Source organism: Schistocerca serialis, chromosome 5 (genome assembly GCF_023864345.2).
Source record: "Schistocerca serialis cubense isolate TAMUIC-IGC-003099 chromosome 5, iqSchSeri2.2, whole genome shotgun sequence".
In the NCBI taxonomy this organism is placed as follows: Eukaryota; Metazoa; Arthropoda; class Insecta; order Orthoptera; family Acrididae; genus Schistocerca; species Schistocerca serialis.
Genome location: NC_064642.1, coordinates 404,677,342 through 404,703,348, shown reverse-complemented (window position 1 = coordinate 404,703,348; position 26,007 = coordinate 404,677,342). Strand labels below are relative to the sequence as shown.

The 26,007-nt window shown below is 41.5% G+C and overlaps 1 protein-coding gene across 1 annotated transcript in view; it reads right to left on the bottom strand.

Moving 5' to 3' along the window:
- Positions 1 to 26,007, bottom strand: part of LOC126481968 (L-lactate dehydrogenase-like) — a 282,518-nt gene that overhangs the window by 226,313 nt on the left and 30,198 nt on the right. Inside the window, exon 2 of the mRNA XM_050105932.1 lies at positions 2,450 to 2,567. Coding sequence (XP_049961889.1) covers positions 2,450 to 2,567 — 118 coding nt within the window. The remainder of the gene's footprint in view (positions 1 to 2,449; positions 2,568 to 26,007) is intronic.

Below are 26,007 nucleotides of genomic sequence, written 5' to 3'. Positions count from 1 at the left end.
AATTTGGGAGATAAATTTGTGGCACAGCTTGACTAAAAGAAGTGATAGTTGATAGGATACGTAGTGAGGTACCAAGGAATCGTCAGTTTGATGATGGAAGGAAGAGTATGTATTTGGGGAAGGGGACGTGGGGTGGCGGTATGTAAGTAGTTATACAGACATCGAGAGGCATGCACTGGATCAACTAGCGAGGAGAGCTGCTTCAAACCAGTCTTCTGACTGCAGACTGCCTTCCTTCGAAAGAAGTAAGGTACATATTATGAGAATATCTCCAGCACATGTAAACAGTTGTGCAATCGTGTACCATGTTTGAAAGATGCAACAAGTTTCCAGATACATTGGCAGATACATTTTAACTTTATGATGGGAGCTAGGAAGGGGCTTCCATATGCCTGATTGGAAGAGCGCTTAGGACCTTTCTGGGACTAACTAGAAAAGATTGTTCGCAGTGCCTTTCCGAGGTCTGAAGGCATTCGTATTCGTATGGATATTCTGAGTCAAACTCCTACTTGGTGATGTTACTCTGGATTCCGCGCTAGTTTTATTTTTTATTTTTTGTTTTGCTAAGTCTTCACGTTGAACTTAAGCGCATCTGGGACGAGTAATCAGGAGGATAACAAGATTCCCGCAACAGCTAACAGCGGCCGGCAGTTCGGCGCAGGGTGACATGGCCGCAGACTCCTCTGCAGCAGTCATGGTAAGGCCGCAATTGCAGCGTGCGCTCCCAACTTCTAAAATCGCGGTATATTGGGGGAAGATGAGTTAATTCCCTGTTTCTATTTCTTAGTTTTGTTCATGCACTGATATACAAGTTTTTCTGCAATCTATTCTTGCTTCAAAGGAATTTTTTTTCACCACTCATGTTTGTTTCGTTATCGAGTTAACTCAATGGAGCTCATCCGCCTAAGGATGTTTCTTCCTGATTCTTCCTTTATTCCTTGATTTATTTGTGTACTCTATTCGAATTGGTATATTTTTCTGTGTAATTTTAAAGTTTAGCACAAAAAAGTTGAAAGCATAATTCATGTCTTACGTGTCTGGGCACCATGTCAATGGTAACTGTCAAGCATCATGCCAGTGGCGACCCAAATAACCATTCTTTTCTTATCTTTGTTCTATTTTAATTATCTAAATTCATTCTCAAATTGTCTTATAACCTCGACGTTTATGTGCCCTGGAGTAATTTTCACACACTGTTTGAATAAATATTATTTTACCAGACCAGCCTCTACCATTCAGCAACCCCTAAGTAAATTATTCATCTGAAATGCCCACACCCCAACGAGTTCTGGAAGTTAAATGGTTCAAATGGCTCTGAGCACTATGGGACTTAACTTCTGAGGTCATCAGTCCCCTAGAACTTAGAACTACTTAAACCTAACTAACCTAAGGACATCACACACATCCATGCCCGAGGCAGGATTCGAACCTGCGAGCGTAGCGGTAGCGCGGCTCCAGACTGTAGCGCCTAGAACCGCTCGGCCACTCCGCCCGGCTCTGGAAGTTATCAAATAACGTTTTTCATTGTGCGTGGCAGATGATTTTTCAAGTAGCCCCTTACCTCCTTGAGGGCAATCTATCCTTTTATACGAACTGTCTAATCTGCATACCTATGCAACACCTGATGACCCAGGGGTCGTGGTAACAGCACTCTAAGCTTCTGGCACTTGTTCTGTGATAAAATATGATGCAATGTTTGTTCAAACATGCATGCACATCCTAAGGAAAAGGCGAGGCACTGACTACAGCTGCTATGAAAGACGTTAAATGTATTCGCATTTCCGAGTATCATCCAACTCCAGCTGAATAATGGAATGATGGAATGGAAAATTTGTGCAAGATTGGGACCTCGATTTCCCGCTATACGTGATCAGTTGTCTTAATCGCTTTGGCTACGTGAGTACAGCACATAGCCAGACCCAAACTTCCATATGTCATTGTACATGTGTCATGCATCCCATTAATTTTATTCACATACAGGGGAGATATTTTATTTGGAAGCCGCAGGCCCGGTATTGGGCAATAAATATGAAATTGCACTGCCTGTGTTGTGAAGAAGTATGGTGCAATGTTCCTTCAGTCATGCATGCATGTCCAAAGGCCCACAGCAATCCTGTGGATAGCCTGCGTTGTCCAAAAGTGAGGATTGGTTAATTATCATCTATCTATATTAAGAGTACCTCTCATTCCAATGTGTTTATCATAAATATATTTCCTTTGCTTTTATCTGCCTGTTATTTGCCTGTAGTCTCCCCCTGTTCTCATCCTTAACCAATTAATTTCAATCAGCAACCGAAATCCCTGCAGTACATGAAGAAAAATCTGATGGCGTCATGGTCCAGAGAGCAGCAGATCATCAGGTGAGGTCCTTCTAATCTGTTGGTAGGGAAGATCGAAATCAAAAGAAATGAGCAAGCTACAGTGTTGTAAAGGATCTTCTTGCAGTTACCTGTGCCACAGACGACTTTGGCATGTCGCAGGAAGGGCGCGCCGTGCTGCAGGTCCATGGTCTCCCCCTGTAGCTTCTCCGCCATCACGTCCACTAGTGCCAGCTCGCTGCACAGCTCCTGCCACACACACATACAGACAACCATATCACTTAAAGCCTCACTCTCCATCCTCGAATGTTGTCTCTCTCTTAAGCGATTACACACGTGATTCTAAATAAAGTTGCTCGTGAAAATTGCGGCACTGAAACATCCTACACCAATGACAACGAAATTTATGTCACAGAACGCAGTCTCATTTAAATGTCATAAAATTATCATCAAAAATAAAAACTCGTATGACGACTCCGCTTGCAGGCACAAAATTACACTACTGGCCATTAAAATTGCTACACCACGAAGATGACGTGCTACAGACGCCAAATTTAACCGACAGGAAGAAGATGCTGTGATATGCAAATGATTAGCTTTTCAGAGCATTCACACAAGGCTGGCGCCGGTGGCGACATCTACAACGTGCAGACATGAGGAAAGTTTCCAACCGATTTCTCATACACAAACAGCAGTTGACCGGCGTTGCCTGGTGAAACGTTGTTGTGATGCCTCGTGTCAGGAGGAAAATGCGTACCATCACATTTCAGACTTTGATAAAGGACGGCTTGTAGCCTATCGCGATTGCGGTTTATCGTATCGCGACTTTGCTGCTCGCGTTGGTCGAGATCCAACGACTGTTAGCAGAATATGGAATCGGTGGGTTCAGGAGAGTAATACGGAACGCCGGTCTGGATCCCAACGGCCTCGTATCACTAGCAGTCGAGATGACAGGCATCTTATCCGCATGGCTGTAACGGATCGTGCAGCCACGTCTCGATCCCTGAGTCAACACATGGGGACGTTTGCAAGACAACAACCATCTGCACGAACAGTTCGACGACGTTTGTAGCAGCATGGACTATCACCTCGCAGACCATGGTTGCGGTTACCCTTGACGCTGCAGCCGGCCGCTGGTGGCCGAGCGGTTCTGGCGCTGCAGTCTGGATCCGCGCGACCGCTACGGTCGCAGGTTCGAATCCTGCCTCGGGCATGGATGTGTGTGTTGTCCTTAGGTTAGTTAGGTTTAAGCAGTTCTAAGTTCTAGGGGACTTATGACCTAAGCAGTTGAGTCCCATAGTGCTCAGAGCCATTTGAACCATTTTTGAACCTTGACGCTGCATCACAGACAGGAGCGCCTGCGATGGTGTACTCAACGACGAACCTGGGTGCACGAATGGCAAATCGTCATATTTTTTCAGATGAATCCAGGTTCTGTTTACAGCATCATGATGGTCGCATCCGTGTTTGGCGACATCGCGGTGAACGCACATTGGAAGCGTGTATTCGTCATCGCCATACTGGCGTATCGCCCAGCGTGATGGTATGCGGTGCCATTGGTTACGCGTCTCGGTCACCTCTCGTTCGCATTGACGTCACTTTGAACAGTGGACGTTACATTTCAGATGTGTTACGACCCGTGGCTCTACCCTTCATTCGATCCCTGCGAAACACTACATTTCAGCAGGATAATGCACGACCGCATGTTGCAGGTCCTATACGGGCCTTTCTGGATACAGAAAATTTCCAACTACTGCCCTGGCCAGCAAATTCTCCAGATCTCTCTCCAATTGAAACCATCTGATCAACGGTGGCCGAGCAACTGGCCCGTCACAATACGCCAGTCACTACTCTTGATGAACTGTGGTATCGTGTTGCAGCTGCATGGGCAGCTGTACCTCTACACGCCATCCAAGCTCTGTTTGACTTAATGCCCAGGCGTATCAAGGCCGTTATTACGGCCAGAGATGGTTGTTCTGCGTACTGATTTCTCAGGATCTGTGCACCCAAATTGCGTGAAAATGAAATCACATGTCAGTTCTAGTATAATATATTTGTCCAATGAATACCCGTTTATCATCTGCATTTCTTCTTGATGTAGCAATTTTAATAGCCAGTAGTGTATACTTGCACAATTGCAAATGTACTGTGCTACAGATAATAATATGCCTCTTCTGTACAGTTCTTAAAAGTACATTAAGGATACTAGGTACTTGGATTCTGGGATGGGGAAGGCAGGTACCATGAGCAAACGGTAACAGACACCACAGATTCTCGGAAACTGGCTATCGGGAACATTGGTGAGCTTTGGTTTCTGCAAGTAGTAAATATACTCTAAGACAAGAAAAACGACTCAGCACAAAGGTGTTATGGAAATCGTCACAGATTTATATTTATACTTATATCGATGGAAAATGCAAAATTGTAAACTTTCATGGCTGATGGATGAATGCGTCATGCTATAGCGCAGTTTCACCACGCAGCTGGCAAGAATAGCAAACAGGGGACTGGCTGATATCAGGGCATAAAGTCTTTACAAATTCCATTCTGTCCACTCATTTTGACAGTAGCTAAGCCTAAGAGACAAACGCATGAACAATATACGCGGTTGTCCACATTTGAGAGGGGACGCGTAATTGGGCTCAAAGACGTCAGGTGGAGCAACCGACAAATCGCTCGCTTGAATAGGAGCGATGCAACTATTCGACAATGTTGGCAGGAACGGGTAAACCATGGCCGAACACAACATCAAGAAGGAAGCGGTTGACTAAGACAAATGACAGAAAGTGGGGACTGAACTACCATCAGAAAGACACATCAGAGCTCTGGATTCATCACCATTGATCCGACGTGCAACTGAAGCTTCAGTGACCACAAGAACGATCAATAGGCGGTTCACAGAAAGGGGACTGAGCTCACAGCGCACCATGCACCGACTACATCTACATCTACATTCTACATCTACATTTATACATCGCAAGCCAACCAACGGTGTGTGGCGGAGGGCACTTTACGTGCCACTGTCATTACCTCCCTTTTCTGTTCCAGTCGCGTATGGTTCGCGGGAAGAACGACTGTCTGAAAGCCTCCGTGCGCGCTCGAATCTCTCTTATTTTACATTCGTGATCTCCTCGGGAGGTATAAGTAGGGGGAAGCAATATATTCGATACCCCATTCAGAAACGCACCCTCTCGAAACCTGGACAGCAACCTCCACCGCGATGCAGAGCGCCTCTCTTGCAGAGTCTGCCACTTGAGTTTGCTAAACATTTCCGTAACGCTATCACGCTTACCAAATAACCCTGTGACGAAACGCGCCGCTCTTCTTTGGATCTTCTCTATCTCCTCCGTCAACCCGACCTGGTACAGATCCCACACTGATGAGCAATACTCAAGTATAGGTCGAACGACTGTTTTGTAAGGCACCTCCTTTGTTGATGGACTACATTTTCTAAGGACTCTCCCAATGAATCTCAACCTGGTACCCGCCTTACCAACAATTAATTTTATATGATCATTCCACTTCAAATCGTTCCGCACGGCCGGCCGCGGTGGTCTCGCGGTTCTAGGCGCGCAGTCTGGATCCGCGCGACTGCTACGGTCGCAGGTTCGAATCCTGCCTCGGGCATGGATGTGTGTGATGTCCTTAGGTTAGTTAGGTTTAAGTAGTTCTAAGTTCAATGGGACTGATGACCACAGCAGTTGAGTCCCATAGTGCTCAGAGCCACCACCACCGTTCCGCACGCATACTCCCAGATATTTTACAGAAGTAACTGCTACCAGTGTTTGTTCCGCTATCATATAATCATAAAATAAAGGATCCTTCTTTCTATGTATTCGCAATACATTACATTTGTCTATGTGGAAGGTCAGTTGCCACTCCGAGCACCAAGTGCCTATCCGCTGCAGATCTTCCTGCATTTCGCTGCAATTTTCTAATGCTGCAACTTCTCTGTATGCTACAGCATCATCCGCAAAAAGCCACATGGAACTTCCGACACTATCTACTAGGTCATTTACATGTATTGTGAAAAGCAATGGTCCCATAACACTCCCCTGTGGCACGCCAGAGGTTACCTTAACGTCTGTAGACGTCTGTCCATTGATAACAACATGCTGTGTTCTGTTTGCTAAAAACTCTTCAATCCAGCCACACAGCTGGTCTGATATTCCGTTGGCTCTTACTTTGTTTATCAGGCGACAGTGCGGAACTGTATCGAACGCCTTCCGGAAGTCAAGGAAAATAGCATCTACCTGGGAGCCTGTATCTAATATTTTCTGGGTCTCATGAACAAATAAAACGAGTTGGGTCTCACACGATCGCTGTTTCCGGAATCCATGTTGACTCCTACAGAGTAGATTCTGGGTTACCAAAAACGACATGATACGCGAGCATTAAACATGTTCTAAAATTCTACAACAGATCGACGTCAGAGATATAGGTCTATAGTTTTGCGCATCTGCTCGACGAACCTTCTTGAAGACTGGGACTACCTGTGCTCTTTTCCAATCATTTGGAACCTTCTGTTCCTTTAGAGACTTGCGGTACACGGCTGTTAGAAGGGGGCCAAGTTCTTTCGCGTACTCTGTGTAGAATCGAATTGGTATCCCGTCAGGTCCAGTGGACTTTCCTCTGTTGAGTGATTCCAGTTGCTTTTCTATTCCTTCGACACTTATTTCGATGTCAGCCAACTTTTGGTTTGTGCGAGGATTTAGAGAAGGAACTGCAGTGCGGTCTTCCTCTGTGAAACAGCTTTGGAAAAAGGTGTTTAGTATTTCAGTTTTACGCGTGTCATCCTCTGTTTCAATGCCATCATCATCCCGGAGTGTCTGGATATGCTGTTTCGAGCCACTTACTGATTTAACGTAAGACCAGAACTTCCTAGGATTTTCTGTCAAGTCGGTACATAGAATTTTACTTTCGAATTCACTGAACGCTTCACCCATAGCCCTCCTTACGCTAACTTTGACGTTGTTTAGTTTCTGTTTGTCTAAGCGGTTTTGGCTGCGATAAAACTTTGGAGTGAAGCTCTCTTTGCTTTCGCAGTAGTTTCCTAACTTTGTTATTGAACCACGGTGGGTTTTTCCCGTCCCTCACAGTTTTACTCGGCACGTACCTGTCTCAAACGCATTTTACGATTGCCTTAAACTTTTTCTATAAACACTCAACATTGTCAGTGTCGGAACATAAATTTTCGTTTTGATCTGTTAGGTAGTCTGAAATCTGCCTTCTATTACTCTCGCTAAACAGATAAACCTTCCTCCCTTTTTTTATATTCCTATTAACTTCCATATTCAGGGATGCTGCAACGGCCTTATGATCACTGATTCCCTGTTCTGCACTTACAGAGTCGAAAAGTTCGGGTCTGTTTGTTATCAGTAGGTCCAAGATGTTATCTCCACGAGTCGGTTCTCTGTTTAATTTCTCGAGGTAATTTTCGGATAGTGCACTCAGTATAATGTCACTCGATGCTCTGTCCCTACCACCCGTCCTAAACATCTGAGTGTCCCAGTCTATATCTGGTAAATTGAAATCTCCACCTAAGACTATAACATGCTGAGAAAATTTATGTGAAATGTATTCCAAATTTTCTCTCAGTTGTTCTGCCACTAATGCTGCTGAGTCGGGAGGTCGGTAAAAGGAGCCAATTATTAACCTAGCCCTGTTGTTGAATGTAACCTCCACCCATAATAATTCACAGGAACTATCCACTTCTACTTCACTACAGGATAAACTACTACTAACAGCGACAAACACGCCACCCCCGGTTGCATGCAATCTATCCTATCTAAACACCGTCTGTACCTTTGTAAAAATTTCGGCAGAATTTATCTCTGGCTTCAGCCAGCTTTCTGTACCTATAACGATTTCAGCTTCGGTGCTTTCTATCAGCGCTTGAGGTTCCGGTACTTTACCAACGCAGCTTCGACAGTTTACAATTACAATACCGATTGCTGCTTGGTCCCCGCATGTCCTGACTTTGCCCCGCACCCTTTGAGGCTGTTGCCCTTTCTGTACTTGCCCGAGGCCATCTAACCTAATAAACCGCCCAGTCCACGCCACACAACCTCTGCTACCCGTGTAGCCGCTTGCTGCGTGTAGTGGACTCCTGACCTATCCAACCCGAAACCCCACCACCCTATGGCGCAAGTCGAGGAATCTGCAGCCCACACGGTCGCAGAATCGTCTCAGCCTCTGATTCAGACCCTCCACTCGGCTCTGTACCAAAGGTCCGCAGTCAGTCCTGTCGACGATGCTGCAGATGTTGAGCTCTGCTTTCATCCCGCTAGCGAGACTGGCAGTCTTCACCAAATCAGATAGCCGCCGGAAGCCAGAGAGGATTTCCTCCGATCCATAGCGACACACATCATTGGTGCCGACATGAGCGACCACCTGCAGATGGGTGCACCCTGTACCCTTCATGGCATCCGGAAGGACCCTTTCCACATCTGGAATGACTCCCCCCGGTATGCACACGGAGTGCACATTGGTTTTCTTCCCCTCTCTTGCTGCGATTGCATTGACATTTGTCCACCAGCAAGCCTGTCTGCAGTGGTGTCAGGCACTAGAACAGAATTGTCTTCAGTGTTGAATCCCGCTTCGAACTGAGCCCTAATGACCAGTGAATACCTGTCTGGAGACGCCCCAGACAGCGGTGGGATACCAATCTGACTGTCGCACGCCATACATCCTGACAACCAGGAGTGATGCTTTGGGGTGACGTTTCTTTTCATAGCAAGACCCTTTTGGTTGTACTCCGCAGCACCCTTGCAGCACCGCGTCGACTATATTCTATGCCTCGTTTTGTTGCCCTTCATAACAAGCCAATCTGGACTCACATTTTAGCAAGATAGTAGCTGCTCACACGGCGATAGCTTCTACTGCTTGTCTTTGGGCTTGCCAAACTCTACCTTGTTCAGCAAGGTCGCCGGATCTGTCCCGTCCCCAGTTGAGAACGTTTGGAGCATTATGGACAGAACCCTCCAACCACCTGGAGGCTATGACGATCTGACGCGCCAATTGGATAGAATTTGGCATGCTATCCCTCAGGAAGACATCCAACAACCCTAGCAATCAATGTCAGGTCGTATAATGCTTGCATAAGGGCCAGATGTGGACCAACATGTTATCGACTTCCTAATTTTTTGAAGCTCTTTCTCTTGAATAAGTCATCCATTTTTTTCTGAATTGGAATGATTTCTTTGTCTGCCTGTGTACATCACATCACATTTTTTTCTTTTTTTTTCTTAGAGTGTACATCTAATGTTTCTGCCGATGGTGGCTGTTCCAGAGTGTGTCCCAAACACTGTTCCAGCAAATCAGCAGAGATAATTAGGAACATACACAAACAATTACAACTAAAATTTATACGAGAAAAATAGAGGCTTGAGATCGAGACAAGAAGAAAATTTAATTCTGTACGGTGAAGGGTCCTTGTAGTGTTTTTCTGCAACTTGGATGCCTATCCAGCTTTGAGAACGAATAAGAGCTCCGAGTGGAACAGAGCATGCAGACCATAAAAATGTGTCTGTTGTAAACCCGGACAGTCAGGATGTGTTGGGAACCGGGTGCTGTTTTTCAGCAAATCCCAGGTGGTCGGCTTGAAAATGGCAGACCGAGAGTTCCCAGCACGTTAAAAACTTTCAGTGTGCTGGGAGGTTAAAGAATGCCCTTTTCTAACATCTGTAAAGGGAAGAGGGAAACACCATGCACTCAGCGTGGGACACGGCCTTTGGGACCAGTGGAGACCAAAGGTGTAGACGTTTAAACTGTATAAGGAGACCTATGGTTGGCTACTGACAATTAATTCTGCAGCGATGGCAAAAACTCTCTAGTGCGGACGTGTAGCTATATTTACTGCATGAAACGCGAAAACACACATGTAGTCTGAGACAATTTCTCTCTTCTGTCACACTCTAAGAGAGAACTCAGTAGTACTGATTAACCACGGCAGTTTCGTTGGCAGAAGGGAAATGGTTGCAGTTGTTATAAACTTTTCATTGCTCGCATGTCGGAAAGTATGCTGATATTGGCTATGAGTTCCAGCGTTGGTAGAACCAGCTACATTTTCTCGAAAAGAGGAGAAAGAAACTTCGTCTCAGATTTCCACAGGGATAAAAGTTGGGACTGCAGACAGAGAACACTTAAGCACTGCAGATGGAGGTGTGTTCGCTTTAGAGCTGGTCAAATGTGCTGGGGCTGAACTTAGAATTCTGTCACAACACTAAGCATCTGTGCACTTGAGTATCATCAGAATTGTAAATACTGGCCACATTTGCGTTCGTAGTGACAAGGGACCACGGAGCTGTTTGTTTCTTATCAAAGTTTCGTTTCCTGAAATAATCCATACAGTCAGCTATCTGCACTGAATATGCACTTAGATGAGAGAACTGATACTTGTACGTCCTTCTCTGAGTCTTTTCTTTAAGCTGCCAAACTTATTCAGCGATCACAGGTGACTTTCATGGATACAGTTTTTGTATCATTTTATCTCAAATCCATCCGCATGTGCCAAGGTTTCCGTATATGTTTTTGCACTCTTGCATCCTTTCATAACTATGTGTCTTGTTTATTCAGAGGCTAGAATCACATTAATGTACATAGCAATAAATCAGATTGTTAAAGCGAACCTTAGTTTCATTTAGTAGCCTGATAGAAACCTTTATCAATATTCCATGTGAACTGTGGTACCCACACTTCATGTTTGATTGGGCCACCCCTGTTTCATACAGATATAGTTTACCATTGTGCGATTCTGCTTTTTAATTTGACATGATACTGCATCACAGGGAGTAATCGGAGCTCTCAGGGTTCTGTTAAGTGCTCACCAACACCACACAGCTGTCACTTTTCAGGATGTCTTTACCTAACAGAACATTTCAATTACACCTTACTTCTTGCAGTAGAGGAGACTCTGTGGTAGTCACTTCTAGCGGACACTTGGGGGTACTCACTTCTGATGATACTCATTTCTCGTGGGAAAGTAGTGGAACTCATTTCTAGTAGAAACTTGGCTCTCATTTGACTTGCCCATACTCGCTTGCAGTGGAGACTTAGTGGCACTTCTGGTGGAGGCTTCGTGGCACTCACTGCTAGTAGAGATTTGGTGGAATTCACTTCTAGTAGAGACTTGGTGGCACTCACTTCTAGCAGGGACTTGGTTGTACTCACTTGAAAGGTCTGATCAGGGTAGATCCAGAAAATAAAGTCGATAGTTACCAATTGCAAGGTGGAATCAGTATAATATCATTGAGTAGGAGGCTCTTTGATGGTTAAGAGAGCCGGGCGCGCGCAGAAAAAAAACTCAGGAGTCGCAGGTAGGTGCCCAGAGGAAGCAGACGTGTGGTGACGGCTTTAAGGTAGGATTCGTGCTACGCATTTTTTTTTTTTTTTTTTTTTTTCATTCTGAGCAAACTTTAGCATGTTAATGGGAGAAGCTATATAATGATTTCAAAATGGGTTTTGTTAGATAATGTTCAGAGTTAGGATTCGTATGTCCAAGGTTTGACACAGCAAGCGTTTTGTAAAATTTTTTGTAAGAGTGATTCGTGCTACAAAAATGTTGGAAATGGCAGTTTTTGTATATGACTTAAATTTCTGGCACTGTATATATATATATTCAGACCCACATTGTGTTTAAAACTAACAGCCTAAATCACAATCCACATCCTTTGCTTATACTGAATATGAAAATGAGTAGTAAAGTTACCCACCAAAGAAATAACGTAAAGAAAATGAGGCCTCTATGCAATATATATGTGCAATTCGTGGTTTGAAATCGATTTTGGTATAACTAAAGTTATCAGAGCAAAGTTATTTCAAATAACTAATTTTATGCAATTTCACAACTGGCATTATTAAAGTCAAGATATAATTTCGTTAAGTAAACATCAAGACCAAAAGTTAATTTTTCAGTATCATCTTAATGCCACTGCACAAATGGCATTATTCTCTTTAACTTGATTGCTGAGTCAAATACATGTTTTATTACTGGCAAAATGGAGGAGTGCACGAAACAAGTTCGCAGATGCAGTCATATGCAGGTTTGTTGAATAATTATTTTGGAACAATTTTATCTATGATACTTTCACTTGGCGAAATCCTCGGTGGTGACGCTCTATATTTTCCGTAACTGTGGACTTTGTTTTCGAGCATTCCTTTTGCCACCATTGTTTCAGCTTGTGCAGCATTGCTAGTAGCATTATATTGCGTTTGCTGCTACGCTTGTGAATATTTATTTCAGCTCTGCTTCTGCTTATACTGATTTTATGTGCTCATTCTAATTATTTTACCTTTTGTGTACAATATATCGTCTTGTGAATTACGACCATTTTGAATTTTTTGTCCGCCATATTATCTCCCTCGAGATGTCCAAAACAAATTGACAGGATGATAAAGTACAATTACGCAGTTCCTCAAAATCGCGTAAGCAACAACAACCGTACAATGACCTAGTTTTGTCATCTTATCCTCCTACTTCACAAACTCACCAGGAATTTGACAACAATGCTGCAGCAAGTAATGATGCCACAGAGTTACAAAATTTCGCATCGGTTCCTCATCTGCCTTCGGATTCTCAGAACGTAGTAAGCCAGTTGGAAACAGTTTCCCATGACTCATTCATGTTAATTCAACCTTCACAAAGCCATGTGGTTGACTACGACAATCTATTTCTATTGCAATATTCTTCCACAGACAGAGAAATTGTTTCATCTGAGAATTCTCAAACAGTTTTTAGCAACCCTCCCCAGCAATATGAGTTGCAACACCCAAATTCAGAGGTGACATCCCTAGCTCTAGTTGAAGATAAATTAGATTGTTTTCTTCGACTACTGAGCGAATGTGACGCAAAGCGTGATGAACAATTAGCTCAATACCATGCAGACAATGCTAAACATGATGAATACATTACCGGTAACATTCAGAAATTAACCCAAACTCTCGACACATTTAAAGAAGTAACTGACAATAAATTTCAGGATTTCAGTGAAATGCATAAGCGCAACATTACTGACCTTTCAAGTATTTTACAGATCCCATTAAAGAAATAGTATGATGATTTGGGATTACTAGAGTCCAATTGGGACTATTTTTGGACTCATTGTTGAGGATCCACTCAGTACTTACTTCATGACATACTACAAGCATTTTTTAATCATTTTTTCTCTTATACCTACAGCACCACAAGTATCATAATTCTTACCTTTTATGATGTCTCAGTGTACCTTCTATGTTGCCTTTTTCTCTTTTCACATGTTTTTCAAGTAAAGATATAAACATCTGTTACTATCTCATTGTTTATGACTTGTGCTAGAGTTTGCTTTTATTTTCAGGTAGTGTTACCTATTTCAGGATTAAGATAATGTTATGTTCTATGCTTTCAGTTAAAATTTTTTTGTGTTGGCCTGCTATTTTTTCTTTATTATCTGAAGTTGACATGTTACATTTTATTACAGTTATTTCCGTACTTTTTCTGAATGCTTATTATTTTTTGTTTATGTTAGACTGATTATGGATCTTTTAGACAATGTTTTTGCCTTTGTGCTTTGTGAGGCTAATTATGTTGCTACTTACTATACATATATTGTTCTATTTATGCACACTTTCGATTTGTCACACTATTATTTTCCGAGACATGACACTACCTCTCCTTGGCTCAGCTCAGCGTTCTGTCCATTCCTAATGCCTGTTCCTTAAGTGTGATAGTATTTCCATTCTACATTAATATAACATTACTGTGTTTTTGTCTCAATGACAACCATGTTTTTGGTGTATCATAACTACCATTATTTTCAGCTACAGTAATTAGTATCCTCTTTGTTGTCTGTGTCTATCGTTTATTTAAGTAACCTTGTTTCCTCTTTTTCTCACAAATAATTTCCATTATTGACATTATTTCAAAACTTGATAAAATATTATCCTTGTGGTCTACACAAAAAACTAATGGGGCAGAGGGTTGGTTATTCTTTAACCGACACACCATGTCGCGTTGGTGCCCCATATCCTTGAGCTCTGTAGAAGTCATTCTTCCTTTCTGAGTTTTCAGTCTACTCTTCTATCTGTTCTAAATATTTTTCTTATTTTTCTAAGATATCTGTGTAACTGTCCCCTGATTTAAAGCAATCCGTCTTCAGGCCACGAGTGGCCTACCGGGACCATCCGACCGCCGTGTCATCCCCAGGGAGGATGCACATAGGAGGGGTGTGGGGTCAGCACACCACTCTCCCAGTTATTATGATGGTATTCTTGACTGAAGCCACTACTATTTGGTCGAGTAGCTCCTCAATTGGCATCACGAGGCTAAGTGCACCCCGAAAAATGGCAGCTTGGATGGTCACCCATCCAAGTGCCGACCATGCCTGACAGCGCTTAACTTTGGCGATCTCACAGGAACCGGTGTATCCATTGCGGCTAGGCCGTTGCCCATCTAATAATTTTTTTAATAATTGTACTGAAAAGAAATAAGATTTATACTGTGAAGTTAAAATACTTATTCACACTTTATCGAAACTCTTTTTTAAGAAAGTTGTATAAAATTTGTTAAGGCATTACCTGTCAATATTTAATGTAAAGAGTTAACACTAAAATGACTACCGTGATTGTGCAGGTTATTGTAATCATTAATACTATATATATGACTATGAATCACTTGTAAATAGAGTCTTTATGACGATTTCAATACAGCATTGTTTCTGAGTATGTGAGGTTCTAATCAGCTTAAAGATATACAAACCTTTATTTTGTAACAAATGTGCACTGCATAGTGTTAGTATTATGGTATACTACCTTTAGTAGGAATTTTTTTGTACACAGATTCTATAAAACCAATTACTGTTATTGCTACAGAGTATGTGATGTTATTGTTACCTTCAAGATATATAACAATTTTGCAGCAAATGTCCACTGCATACAGTTATTGTATATTACTTTTAATGTTAATTTCTTGCACAATGATAATATCAATGTAAATAAGATTACGTTTCTGTCACTATAACAAACGTATTTTGTAAATGTTTTTAACTGAGCATCAGACTAAGTTGTCGCCTGACAGGACATACGTTATGCATCTGCAAGAATCTCATGATTGTGATTAAGAGTCAGAGTGAACTACGACCTGACATAATGAGTAGCCTGAGTCTACGTAAATATAAGTGAAACTCAGACTGAACTGTCACCTGACATAATAACCAGTCTGAGTCTATGAGAATATAATGAAAGTCAGTGTGAGCTACCTTCTCACGTAAAATGTGTTCTGTAACTAATTGAATATCATGACATTAAGTGTATGTCAGTGTGAGCTACCACCTGTCATAACATGTGTTCTCTGACTGATAGAATATCATAATTCACACTGAATGGCAGTGTGTCCTATCACCTGACACGACATTTATTGTACAATGGACATTATTTGTGGCTCAGAGTGTTTCATCACCTGAGACTCCTGTTTGTAATATAATATAGATTTTCATTATGGTAACTGAAACAGGGTGAGTTATCCCCTGACTAAAGAGGTATCTTTACGTTTACAATAAGGTGGCTCAGTGTGTCCCATCACATGATGCCCACTCTTCTTGAATCATATTGTACTACTGATCACTATTAAAGTCAGTGTGTCCTATCACCTGATGTGACATGTATTGTACAATGAACATTATTTGTGGCTCAGTGTATTTCTTCACCTGAGGCCCTACGTTTTAATACAGTTTACAATTAGACTCAATGTAAACTGTCACCTAATGTGACATGTCTTCTTAATTTGCTATTGTCAATGAAACTCAGCGTGTACTCTATGGCTACTACAAGATAATGATTTTAACTGAAGGTCAATATTTGCTGTCACCTGATGTGACATATATTTTGTATTTTATCCTACTATTACTTAAAGTATCATATTGCATTATTTCACTGGCATTAATAGTTCTTTATGAGACATTTATGCACATTTGCTGTTATATGATTAACTTCTACGACTATTTTATGTATTTTACCTCACATTCTACATTTCTATTTCGTAAAGTTGATGTTATTTGAGGTATTTTACCTTACATTTCTATGCTTCTATTTTGTAACTTTTAATATTATTTAATACACTTCTGTTTAGAAATCTAAGTATATTCTGCATTTTACCTCACATTCTACATGTCTGTATTATAACTTTTGAGGTTATTTGAGACACTTCAACTTAGAAATCTAAATACCTTATCTATTTTACGTCACACAGTTTTTTTCTGTTTTGTGAATTTTGGTCGGTATTTGATAACTTCCCTTAATAATCTAAACGTCTGATGTCTTTGCCCTACATTTATGTGTCTCTGTTTTGTACATTTTGATGTTCTTTGATTCACTGCGATTTGAAAATCTAATGATATTATGAATTTTACTTCATATTCTATGTTTCTATTGGTAAATTTTATTGCTGTGTAATACTCTTTTAATTGGAATACTATGTATATTTGTATGGCACCTTACATTGTATTTCTTTTACGAATTTCGTGGGAAAAACTATGGTACCTGCACAGATCCCCCACAAAATTCAGGTCCAGCGGACCATGGGGTTATGAAAGATAAGTGCTAAGGTCTGATCAGGGTAGATCCAGAAAATAAAGTCGATAGCTACCAATTGCAAGGTGGAATCAGTATAATATCTTTGAGTAGGAGGATCTTTGATGGTTAAGACAGCTTGGTGCGCGCAGAAAAAAACTCAGGAGTCGCAGCTAGGTGCCCAGAGGAAGCAGACGTGTGGTGACGGCTTTAAGGTAGGATTCGTGCTACGCATTTTTTTTTTTTTTTCACACTGAGCAAACTTTAGCATGTTAATGGGAGAAGCTATATAATGATTTCAAAATGGGTTTTGTTAGATAATGTTCAGAGTTAGGATTTGTATGTCCAAGGTTTGACACAGCAAGTGTTTTGTAAAATTTTTTTTAAGAGTGATTCGTGCTACAAAAATATTGGAAATGGCAGTTTTTGTATATGACTTGAATTTTTGACACTGCATATATATATATTCAGATCAACATTGTGTTTAAAACTAACAGCCTAAATCACAATCCACATCCTTTGCTTGTACTGAATATGAAAATGAGTAGTAAAGTTACCCACCAATGAAAGAACGTAATGAAAATGAGGCCTCTATGCAATATATATGTGCAATTCATGGTTTGAAATCGATTTTGGTATAACTAAAGTTATCAGAGAAAAGTTATTTCAAATAATTAATTTTATGCCATTTCACAACTGGCATTATTCAAGCCAAGATATATTTCATTAAGAAAACATCAGGGCCAAAGTTAATTTTTCAGTACCATCTTAATGCCATTGCACAAATGGCATTATTCTCTTAAACCTGATTGCTGAGTCAGATACATGTTTCATTACTGGCAAAATGGGGGAGTGCACGAAGCAAGTTCGCAGACACAGTCAGATGCAGGTTTGTTGAATAATTACTTTGGAACAATTTTATCTATGATACTTTCACACTTCTTATGGAGACTTCGTGGCACTCATTTCTAGTGGAAAGTTGATAGGAATCTTTTCTAGGATAAACTTGGTGGCATTCAGTTCTAGCGAAGACTTGATTCTACTCACTGTCAAAACTACCCATCCAGCTGGTTCTACTTACTTCTAGCGGAGGCTTGGTGGTGCTCACTTTAACAGAGACTTTGTGGCACTCGAATCTGGCACTGACTTTGTGCCACCTAGCAGAGAATTCCTTTCACTCGCTTCTTATGAGGACTTTTTGGCACACATTTATAGCGGAAAATAGCGGCACTCGCTTCTAGCAGAGACAGAGCCCACTCTCAAAGTCTGTGACTTTCTTTTCTCTGTAGAGGTAGTGAAAGATTCCGTGCTCCAATTTCCTTTCCTTCCAGTAACTCTGAGTGAACACTGCGCTTCATAGCAAAACACTGAATGCAATAACTCCACATATTCTTGGGAAACTATTGGATCAGTTTGACTATCGTCTACATTTTGGAAAGGTAAATAAAAACTTAAATTGCAAACCAGGGCTTAACAACTCGCTGATTCCGAGCTTGAGCACTCACACTTGCTCAGGCTCTGGGTCGAAAGCAGAACAGTGGTGGAATGGTGGGGAGAGAGGGAAATGCGCGTGCACACTGTAGCGGTGATGACATGGGAGAAGTCCCAGCTGTGGCCAGCTGGACAGGTAGTTTTGACAGTGGTGCCCTCTTACAGCAGGAATGGCAAGTCGCCATTGGGTAACACCAACAATGTCTTAACTTTCCAAACCACAGCACAATGAATCTTATCTTTTTACTCAAAAAGACAGATTCGCAAAATGGTTAGTGTAATATAAGACAATGAATACTTTCAGGAATTCGATTCCAAAGGTATTACATATCTTACCACATCAAAGAATACAGAAACAAAAAATGTGGAGAACCTCAGCAAGAACAAAAAGCTTCAAAATTTGAAAGGAAGATCTCTGAAAAGGAAGAAGAAGAGGAACAAAAATCAAGTGATTGCGCCATTTGGATAAACTGTAGAGCTTCACTAATTTTAACAAAGTACTTGCGCCCTTTGATTGAATAAAAAATGTTACTTGCAACTGAACATTCATGTCCACTTCAGGGAGAACAATTTCAACTGATGCCGTTATCAGACATCATAATCATGAATCCCAGGTTACGGCATGATACACGGTAATGGTATGTCTTTCCACTAGGCACGTACATCACACCAACACCCCCCACCCCATCAATAAATTAATGGATTAAAAATATTTAAGGAGAGAAATAAGTCATTGTCATCATATCTAGATGTACAGAAAATTTTATTAGAATAAGATTGGTGAAATGACACCGTTATCTAAGTAGAGAGTCGAGAGACATTTGAGTTTTAATTCAGGCTATTTATCTGGGAAGGCGAATGCAGACCGCCACTATCGAGTAACTGGGCATGGATGGCCATAAAAACGCAAGTAAACGATGATTTAGACTCAGCCCACACCATCGTAAATGTTCGAAGAGTGGTAGAGTTATAATAAATGTGTCCTGAACAAAAATATCGCGTAGTTTTCAGATGAAAACACCCCTTTGGTGTGACCTGATGGAGGAGTCCAGGGTGGTGCAGAAGGACAGAGGAAAAAGTTGCGCATTGTTACTGTTGGGAGGAGGGATACATTGTCAGATATAGCTCTGAGAGTGTCTCCAAGAGGCAATCAACGTATGTTGTTGCGAGAATAATACTAAAAGCATTAACAATACTGAAAGCGGATGGTGTGAAGTCGCTGGAGTCCTGAATGGGCTGCAGTGGCGATAAAGTCCCATTGTTAGGGAGAACGCGCCTGAGAGTTGGAGTAATCAGACATGCAGCTGACATCAGCTCCGTGTTGTGACAATCCAAGCTTTATTTTTGTGCATACTATGTCAATAACGTATAATCAAATAAAGCCGCGTGGGAAGTGGATTTGTTTAGTGTTGACAAAGTATATTTTGATTTATGACAATTGATGCAGATTTAGGTCATATCAGACAATGCACAGAGCTTATGTCTGTGCTAATGGCCGGTTTTAGCTTCAATTAAAACTGTGTGCTATGGATTAAATTCATCAGAAAAGTGTGGCCCTAATAAAACATGGTTATAGATTCACCACATGTAGTTAATAAAAAGAATATAAATGACTACAAAATGAAATATGATTCCAAATCAAATTAATTTATTACAATAGGCATGCCTTTTAAATACATGAATATGAATTTCAATGCAAGTTGTAACTGAAGTTCAGAAACGTCAACAACACAGAATGATAGTCTTTCATAACGAAAGATACAAAAGCCTTGGCAAAGACAGGTAGGTAACGGGAATCAGTGAGTCTTCCTTAATTAAACTGTGAAAACACAGACTCAAGGTGCCTGCATAGGCATGGCGTGATTACACCGAAAGGATTGTTAACTAAAACATTTATACTATGTAAAAGGTTGAATCATGGATGAGCTCTCAAGCTTTCCAAGAATTTACTCGTTGGTCATTCCTATCATCATGCCTGTAAATAATCTCGAGTCTAGTATCCGTTTATTTAAGCTCGCATAATCTTACCAAATTCGGTAAGTCGTTGAACAGAGGACTGTGTGCGCCATGATCTCTTACTGATTGTTTGGCAGAGAGGTAGCCATCGCTCACTGGCTGCAGAAGCGGAAGATTCCTTCTGGTTACTTGCCATGGAAGAAGTGAATTCTGCCTGCTTTTCAGTACTAAGTCTCGCTTCGGAGCTTGCAAGACGTTCGGTGCAACAATGACATGGTTTTTACAATATCCTGACCAATGATACGGTAGCAAATAAATCAGCAGTTTCCGAATTCTGCAGTATTAATCTTTAGAAGAACGCAGCTCTTAACAGTTTTTGTCTGACATCTCCTTTCCCCAGCGGAGAAAATTGGAAATTTGTGGTCAGGTCTTATGGGACCAAACTGCTGAGGTCGTTGGTCCCTAAGCTTATGCACTACGTAATCTAACTTAAACTAAGGACAACACACACACGCATGCCCGAGGGAAGATTCGAACCTACGACGGGGACAGCCACCCGGACCGTGACAAGACGCCCCAGACATTGCGGCTACCCCGCGCGGACCCCAGCGAAAAAGGTGGGCTTCCACGTTTCTCACAGCGTCGCAAAGTGACTGCCACCTCACTCCATTTGCTACTAGGAAAAACTCAACGTCTCAAAAAGAAACTTCTTTTGTCACCAGTCAAGGTCGATTGCGCCGGCTTGCCAAATCGGCGAGTCGCCCAACCTAAGTGTAATGCCCACTGTGTGACCTGTTTTTGTAAGGAAGGCAGCCGAACCACACATAGCATGAGGAGCACTCAGTGAACTGCTATGCTTTCAGCAAGAGGACGTATGCAACGCCCCGGACAATGCCATCACCCGGCCGCCGTAACACTCGGTCACACAGGTTCGGCCCATCTGATAGCCCCTAGCGTGAGAGGGTAATCGTCCCTGCGGATCTTAATCGATCTCGGGTTTGGTGTTCAGAGGCTGAGTTCCTGTCTGGGATTCACCAACCGAAAGAATTACACGTATCTTCCACCAGTGTACATAGAGAGAAGTAAGATATTAATTGATGTCCTAATATCCCCAATCACGGAGGTTTCCTGTTGTAAACGTGAGCATTATTACCTGACATCGATTGAATTCATCCCAAACGAATTTTCAATAAAGCATGAAAATAAAGTATGAGACGTTTCAGTCCAGTAATAAAGTGTCATGTATCAAAACCAAGACACGCTCACTCCAGCACGTCAGTAAGTTGGATATTTTAACTATTCCTGTGTTTACTGTCTCAGTACTGTAATTTTATGATCGCTGATAACCAGTTGTTTGCTTCGGTGACATTATTCTACAATTTTGTTTTTTAAAATATGGGGTTACTAAATGTCAGCAGTTCCTGAAATATCCTGGCGCTGTGGTTAGAACTCCTGCTTGGCAGGTAACAACAAAGAGTTATGCCAGCTTAGTAATGTCAATTTTACTGCAATTAAATTTTCTTGAGTATTGAGGTTGTCAAGTCGAAAGTAAGAAGTTCCTTCACGTGAGCTGCATGAATTCTAATCGAAGCACTTGTATCTTTGTACAACTCTGTAAGGAATGTGCACCTACACAGTTGGAGGACACTGGGACTCAACAACACATTAATATTTTACCAAATAGTCTGCTATCCATTTACCTGGTACTAACTTCCCCCAGAGTGTTGTTTTAGCACTAGTCATTGGCTCAAATGGCCAAATGGCTCTGAGCACTATGAGACTTAACACCTGTGGTCATCAGTCCCCGCACTAGTCATTATCAGAGTTCATAGAGAGGAGCGCAACGTATCGGAAGTTGCACTAAAGGCAAGATCAGGTAAGTTTAACAGGTCAAGAACGTGTTGACGGATTTTGAAGAGCCAGAACCAACATGTAGGTTTGTTATTTCAATAGATCCACACAACGCTGTTAGACTACCACTTCCATAGCCAGGAAATTTGTTTTGGGTACGTTGTTGGTTAGGGTTTGAAACTCAGTTATTTTCTCTCGTTGTCAACTGATGTGTTTTTTCCATTTGTGACTAACAAGTCTAAGTGAAATTAATGTGAAATACGAGTGCAGTGTCGTGTCAGAAAACGGTATGGATTATTGCGGGAGAAGTAGTAAAACGGATTTCGAAACAATGTATAGTTGTGGAGGGTCACTGTATAAAATAAGATGGTATAATTGATCAACTGAGTAGTTAATATACAGAAGATTCTCCACGGCTGAGTTTTGAGTATGGGAACACAGTACTGAGCAGTATGAGCTGGAGGCGAAAGGCATCTTGTTCGTGGCAGGAAGCGAGAGAAGCAATGGTTCAGACACTACAGCTGTGGTACCACATACCAATAACACCCCACTGGCATCAAAGCTGGCAACAGAATTCAAGTTTCCATCAGACGGCGATAGCAGTCATGCATGATCTGGCTAACCCAATGCAGTGCGCCACTGAGCCACACTTCCAGTAGCTCCGTACCACGAGCGCCCTCTCCCACAGCAATATAAGGTGGGCGGCAGCAGCCAGACAGCCCACTCGCAAATGGAGCCTCTTCGCTACGTGACGTTACACACACGCCGCCTATTCGTGGTTCCGACACCATCGATCGTGCTTTAGTACAGCGAGACTCTTCCTTGTTGACACTGATGAGCTGTACTCTATTTCTTGATGCATTATTTGTAATGAGTCTTCATACACTTGGAGTAATAAAACTTAAGAAAATCTTCTGTTTATTGTTTTAACTTGCTCACTAATCATTTCTGCACCTGTCCGCCTCTCCTATGATGACAGCTGTCACTTCAGTCTGTAGCCAACCTCTCATTACCATTGTGTATTAAATCACTTCTCAGTTGGATATAAAGGAATATGTGTTACGGATGAAAGTTTTTATGGATATATCACCACAAGGAAGCAAAAGACATATTTAACAAAAACCTTGGACTCCAACTATGAGAATCGCTGATTGGTCAGAAATATATTCGGAAAATACCATGCTTCTATGGACTTAATTACCGCAAAAAGCTTTTTGTTGCAGTTGTGAACAACATAAAAATTCAGTTAAAGGAAAACAAAAGAAATCTGTTGCAGAGCATACTCTCTATGCGAGCAAAGCATCGGCAACTAAACTTGTTACCTACAAATCCCTATTTGATGGGGATTTTTAATATGATCTGCCCTTAACACTGGATAACGATCACGCAATGCTTTTAGACTCCCAGGCCAATTGGGCGAAGACCACTTTGTTTGTTACTACATGACAGATTGTTAGGAGAGTTTCACTGTCTGTCTATAGGAAGATTAAAGACAGAAAAGTCAATAGCAATGCCTGATTTTGATAGGAAAGCCATAATTACAGATTTGTTACGTGAAGGAGAGCCAGTATACATTCCAGCTGATATAAACGCTATTGCCAAAGTAGTAATAAATTAGATGGAGAGTTGGTTACTAATAGACACCAGTTCAGAAATTTCAGCGATTTCACAAGAATATTTTTCAGCTTTTTCAAGCAAAATGGATGTGGCAGTTCTGCAAGTCTCCAGTGTTAAAAACTTTGGTGCTACAGCAAAGTTGCTGAAAGTCATCCAGCATAAAGTCATCCAACCTCTGCAATTTATTGATGTAACCATATAGCCAACATTTTTGATTATTTCGAGACTCAACATAACACTATCATAGAAGTATATTTTCTGAATTTGTATGACTCTGATATAAATTTTGAATTGTGTAATATAAATGTGTGTACAATGGAAGCCAGCTGTGGTATCATTTTGCAGCAAAAGTGTGCACCAAGAAGAACCTTTGCAGCTCTGTATCCGGAAGAGGAAAATGGAGAGCAAGTGGGTAGATTAATTCTTATACAGAGAATTCAGAGAGAGAATGGCAAAGAGAATCAGGTGGAGAAAGAGCAGAAGCACATTAAAGATGACAAAAGAGAGAAGGTGGATGATCTCGACATGTTATTGGATACCCGGAAAGAAATACTGAAGGGGATACTGCTAAGGAATAGTGGTTCGTTTTCCAACTCTCCTGGGGCAAAGAAAAAATGTGAAAGTCACTTGAAATTTAAAGCCTCACGAAAAATTTGTGGCCAAGGTACAAACTGTGCCTTTTGTGCACAGAGAAGCTGTGCATAATGAAATAAGTCGGATGTTATCATGGGGGGTTATGGAACGAGCCAGTAGTGAAACATTAATGTGGCCCTGAAAAAGGTTGGGAGCATTCGTCTTGTGTTAGATGCTCGAAAACTAAACGACATTATGTAAAGAGAAACCGATACACAACGATCTACTGATGAACTGCTACAGAGGTTTCATAGGACGAAATTTTTGTCGTCTATGGACGTGACATGCAGGTACGGGAAAGTTTGGTTAGCACTAGAGTCCAGGAAATACACAACTTGCTGGAACGAGTATCGGTGGCCGTGTGGAAAGGAGGAATAAAGTTGAAGTTGAATAAAACCGAACTGGTAAAAAGTCTGATAAAATTCTTAGGACATGTCATTAATGTGCAAGACAAAGCACCTGAAGAAGGAAAGCTCACAGCAATATAGGAATCTCCTAGTTCTAAAAACAAAAAGCAGTTGAGGACTGTGTTCTATGTTTTTGCCTTTTATAAACGATTTATTTCCACACAGGCTTTTAACAATCCAATTCTGAATTAATTACTCGGAAGAACTCAATATGGGCCTGGACGGAGGACTGTCAAGCAGCATTCAGAGAGCTCACGTCATGTAAGTAGGCTGTTTATGTTTTCTCTATGTAAATAAGGCTGTTTATGTTTTCTCTATGTAAATAGGCTGTTTAGGTTTTTTTATTGGTAACGCCACCTCTGTATGAAAATCACTGCCTGTGCTGTGTGCAGTCTGTGGCTGCTTTGCATTGTTGTAATACTCGCCATTGTAGTGTTGGGCAGCGGCAGCTGGCTGTGAACAGCGCGTAGCATTGGGCAGTTGGAGGTGAGCCGCCAGCAGTGGTGGATGTGGGGAGAGAGATGGCGGAGATTTGTAATTTGTCATGAACTGCTATATTTATATATGATGATATCAAGGTAAATACATTGTTTGTTCTCTATTAATATCTTTCATTTGCTAACTATCCCTATCAGTAGTTAGTGCCTTCCATAGTTTGAATCTTTTATTTAGCTGGCAGTAGTGGCGCTCGCTGTATTGCAGTAGCTTGAGCAGCGAAGATTTTTGCGAGGTAAGTGATTTGTGAAAGGTATAGTTTAATGTTAGTCAGGGCCATTCTTTTGTAAGGATTTTTGAAAGTCAGATTGCGTTGCGCTAAACAAAATATTGTGTGTCAGTTTAAGCACAGTCATTTGTAATTGTTCAAAGGGGACGTTTCAGTCACAATTGCTTAAAACAAAAATTGTATGCCATTCGTGCTTTACGAAGCCTTTCCTTGAGTCATCAGATGCCTGTGTGTGCAGAATTGATGTAGAGACCTTCCAGATGGAAGGTGAAGAACGTGATATTCAACACCATATATGTTCCTTTGCAAGCAGGACATTGACAGTGGCGGAGCAACATTACTGTGTGGCTGAGCAGAGACGGTAGCTACAGTGTCGGTTTTCAGAGATTTGAGGGTTACTTACCGGAAAACCATACCATAGTTTTCACAGATCATAAGACGCTTTGTTTTACGAAAAGGTACCACCTCA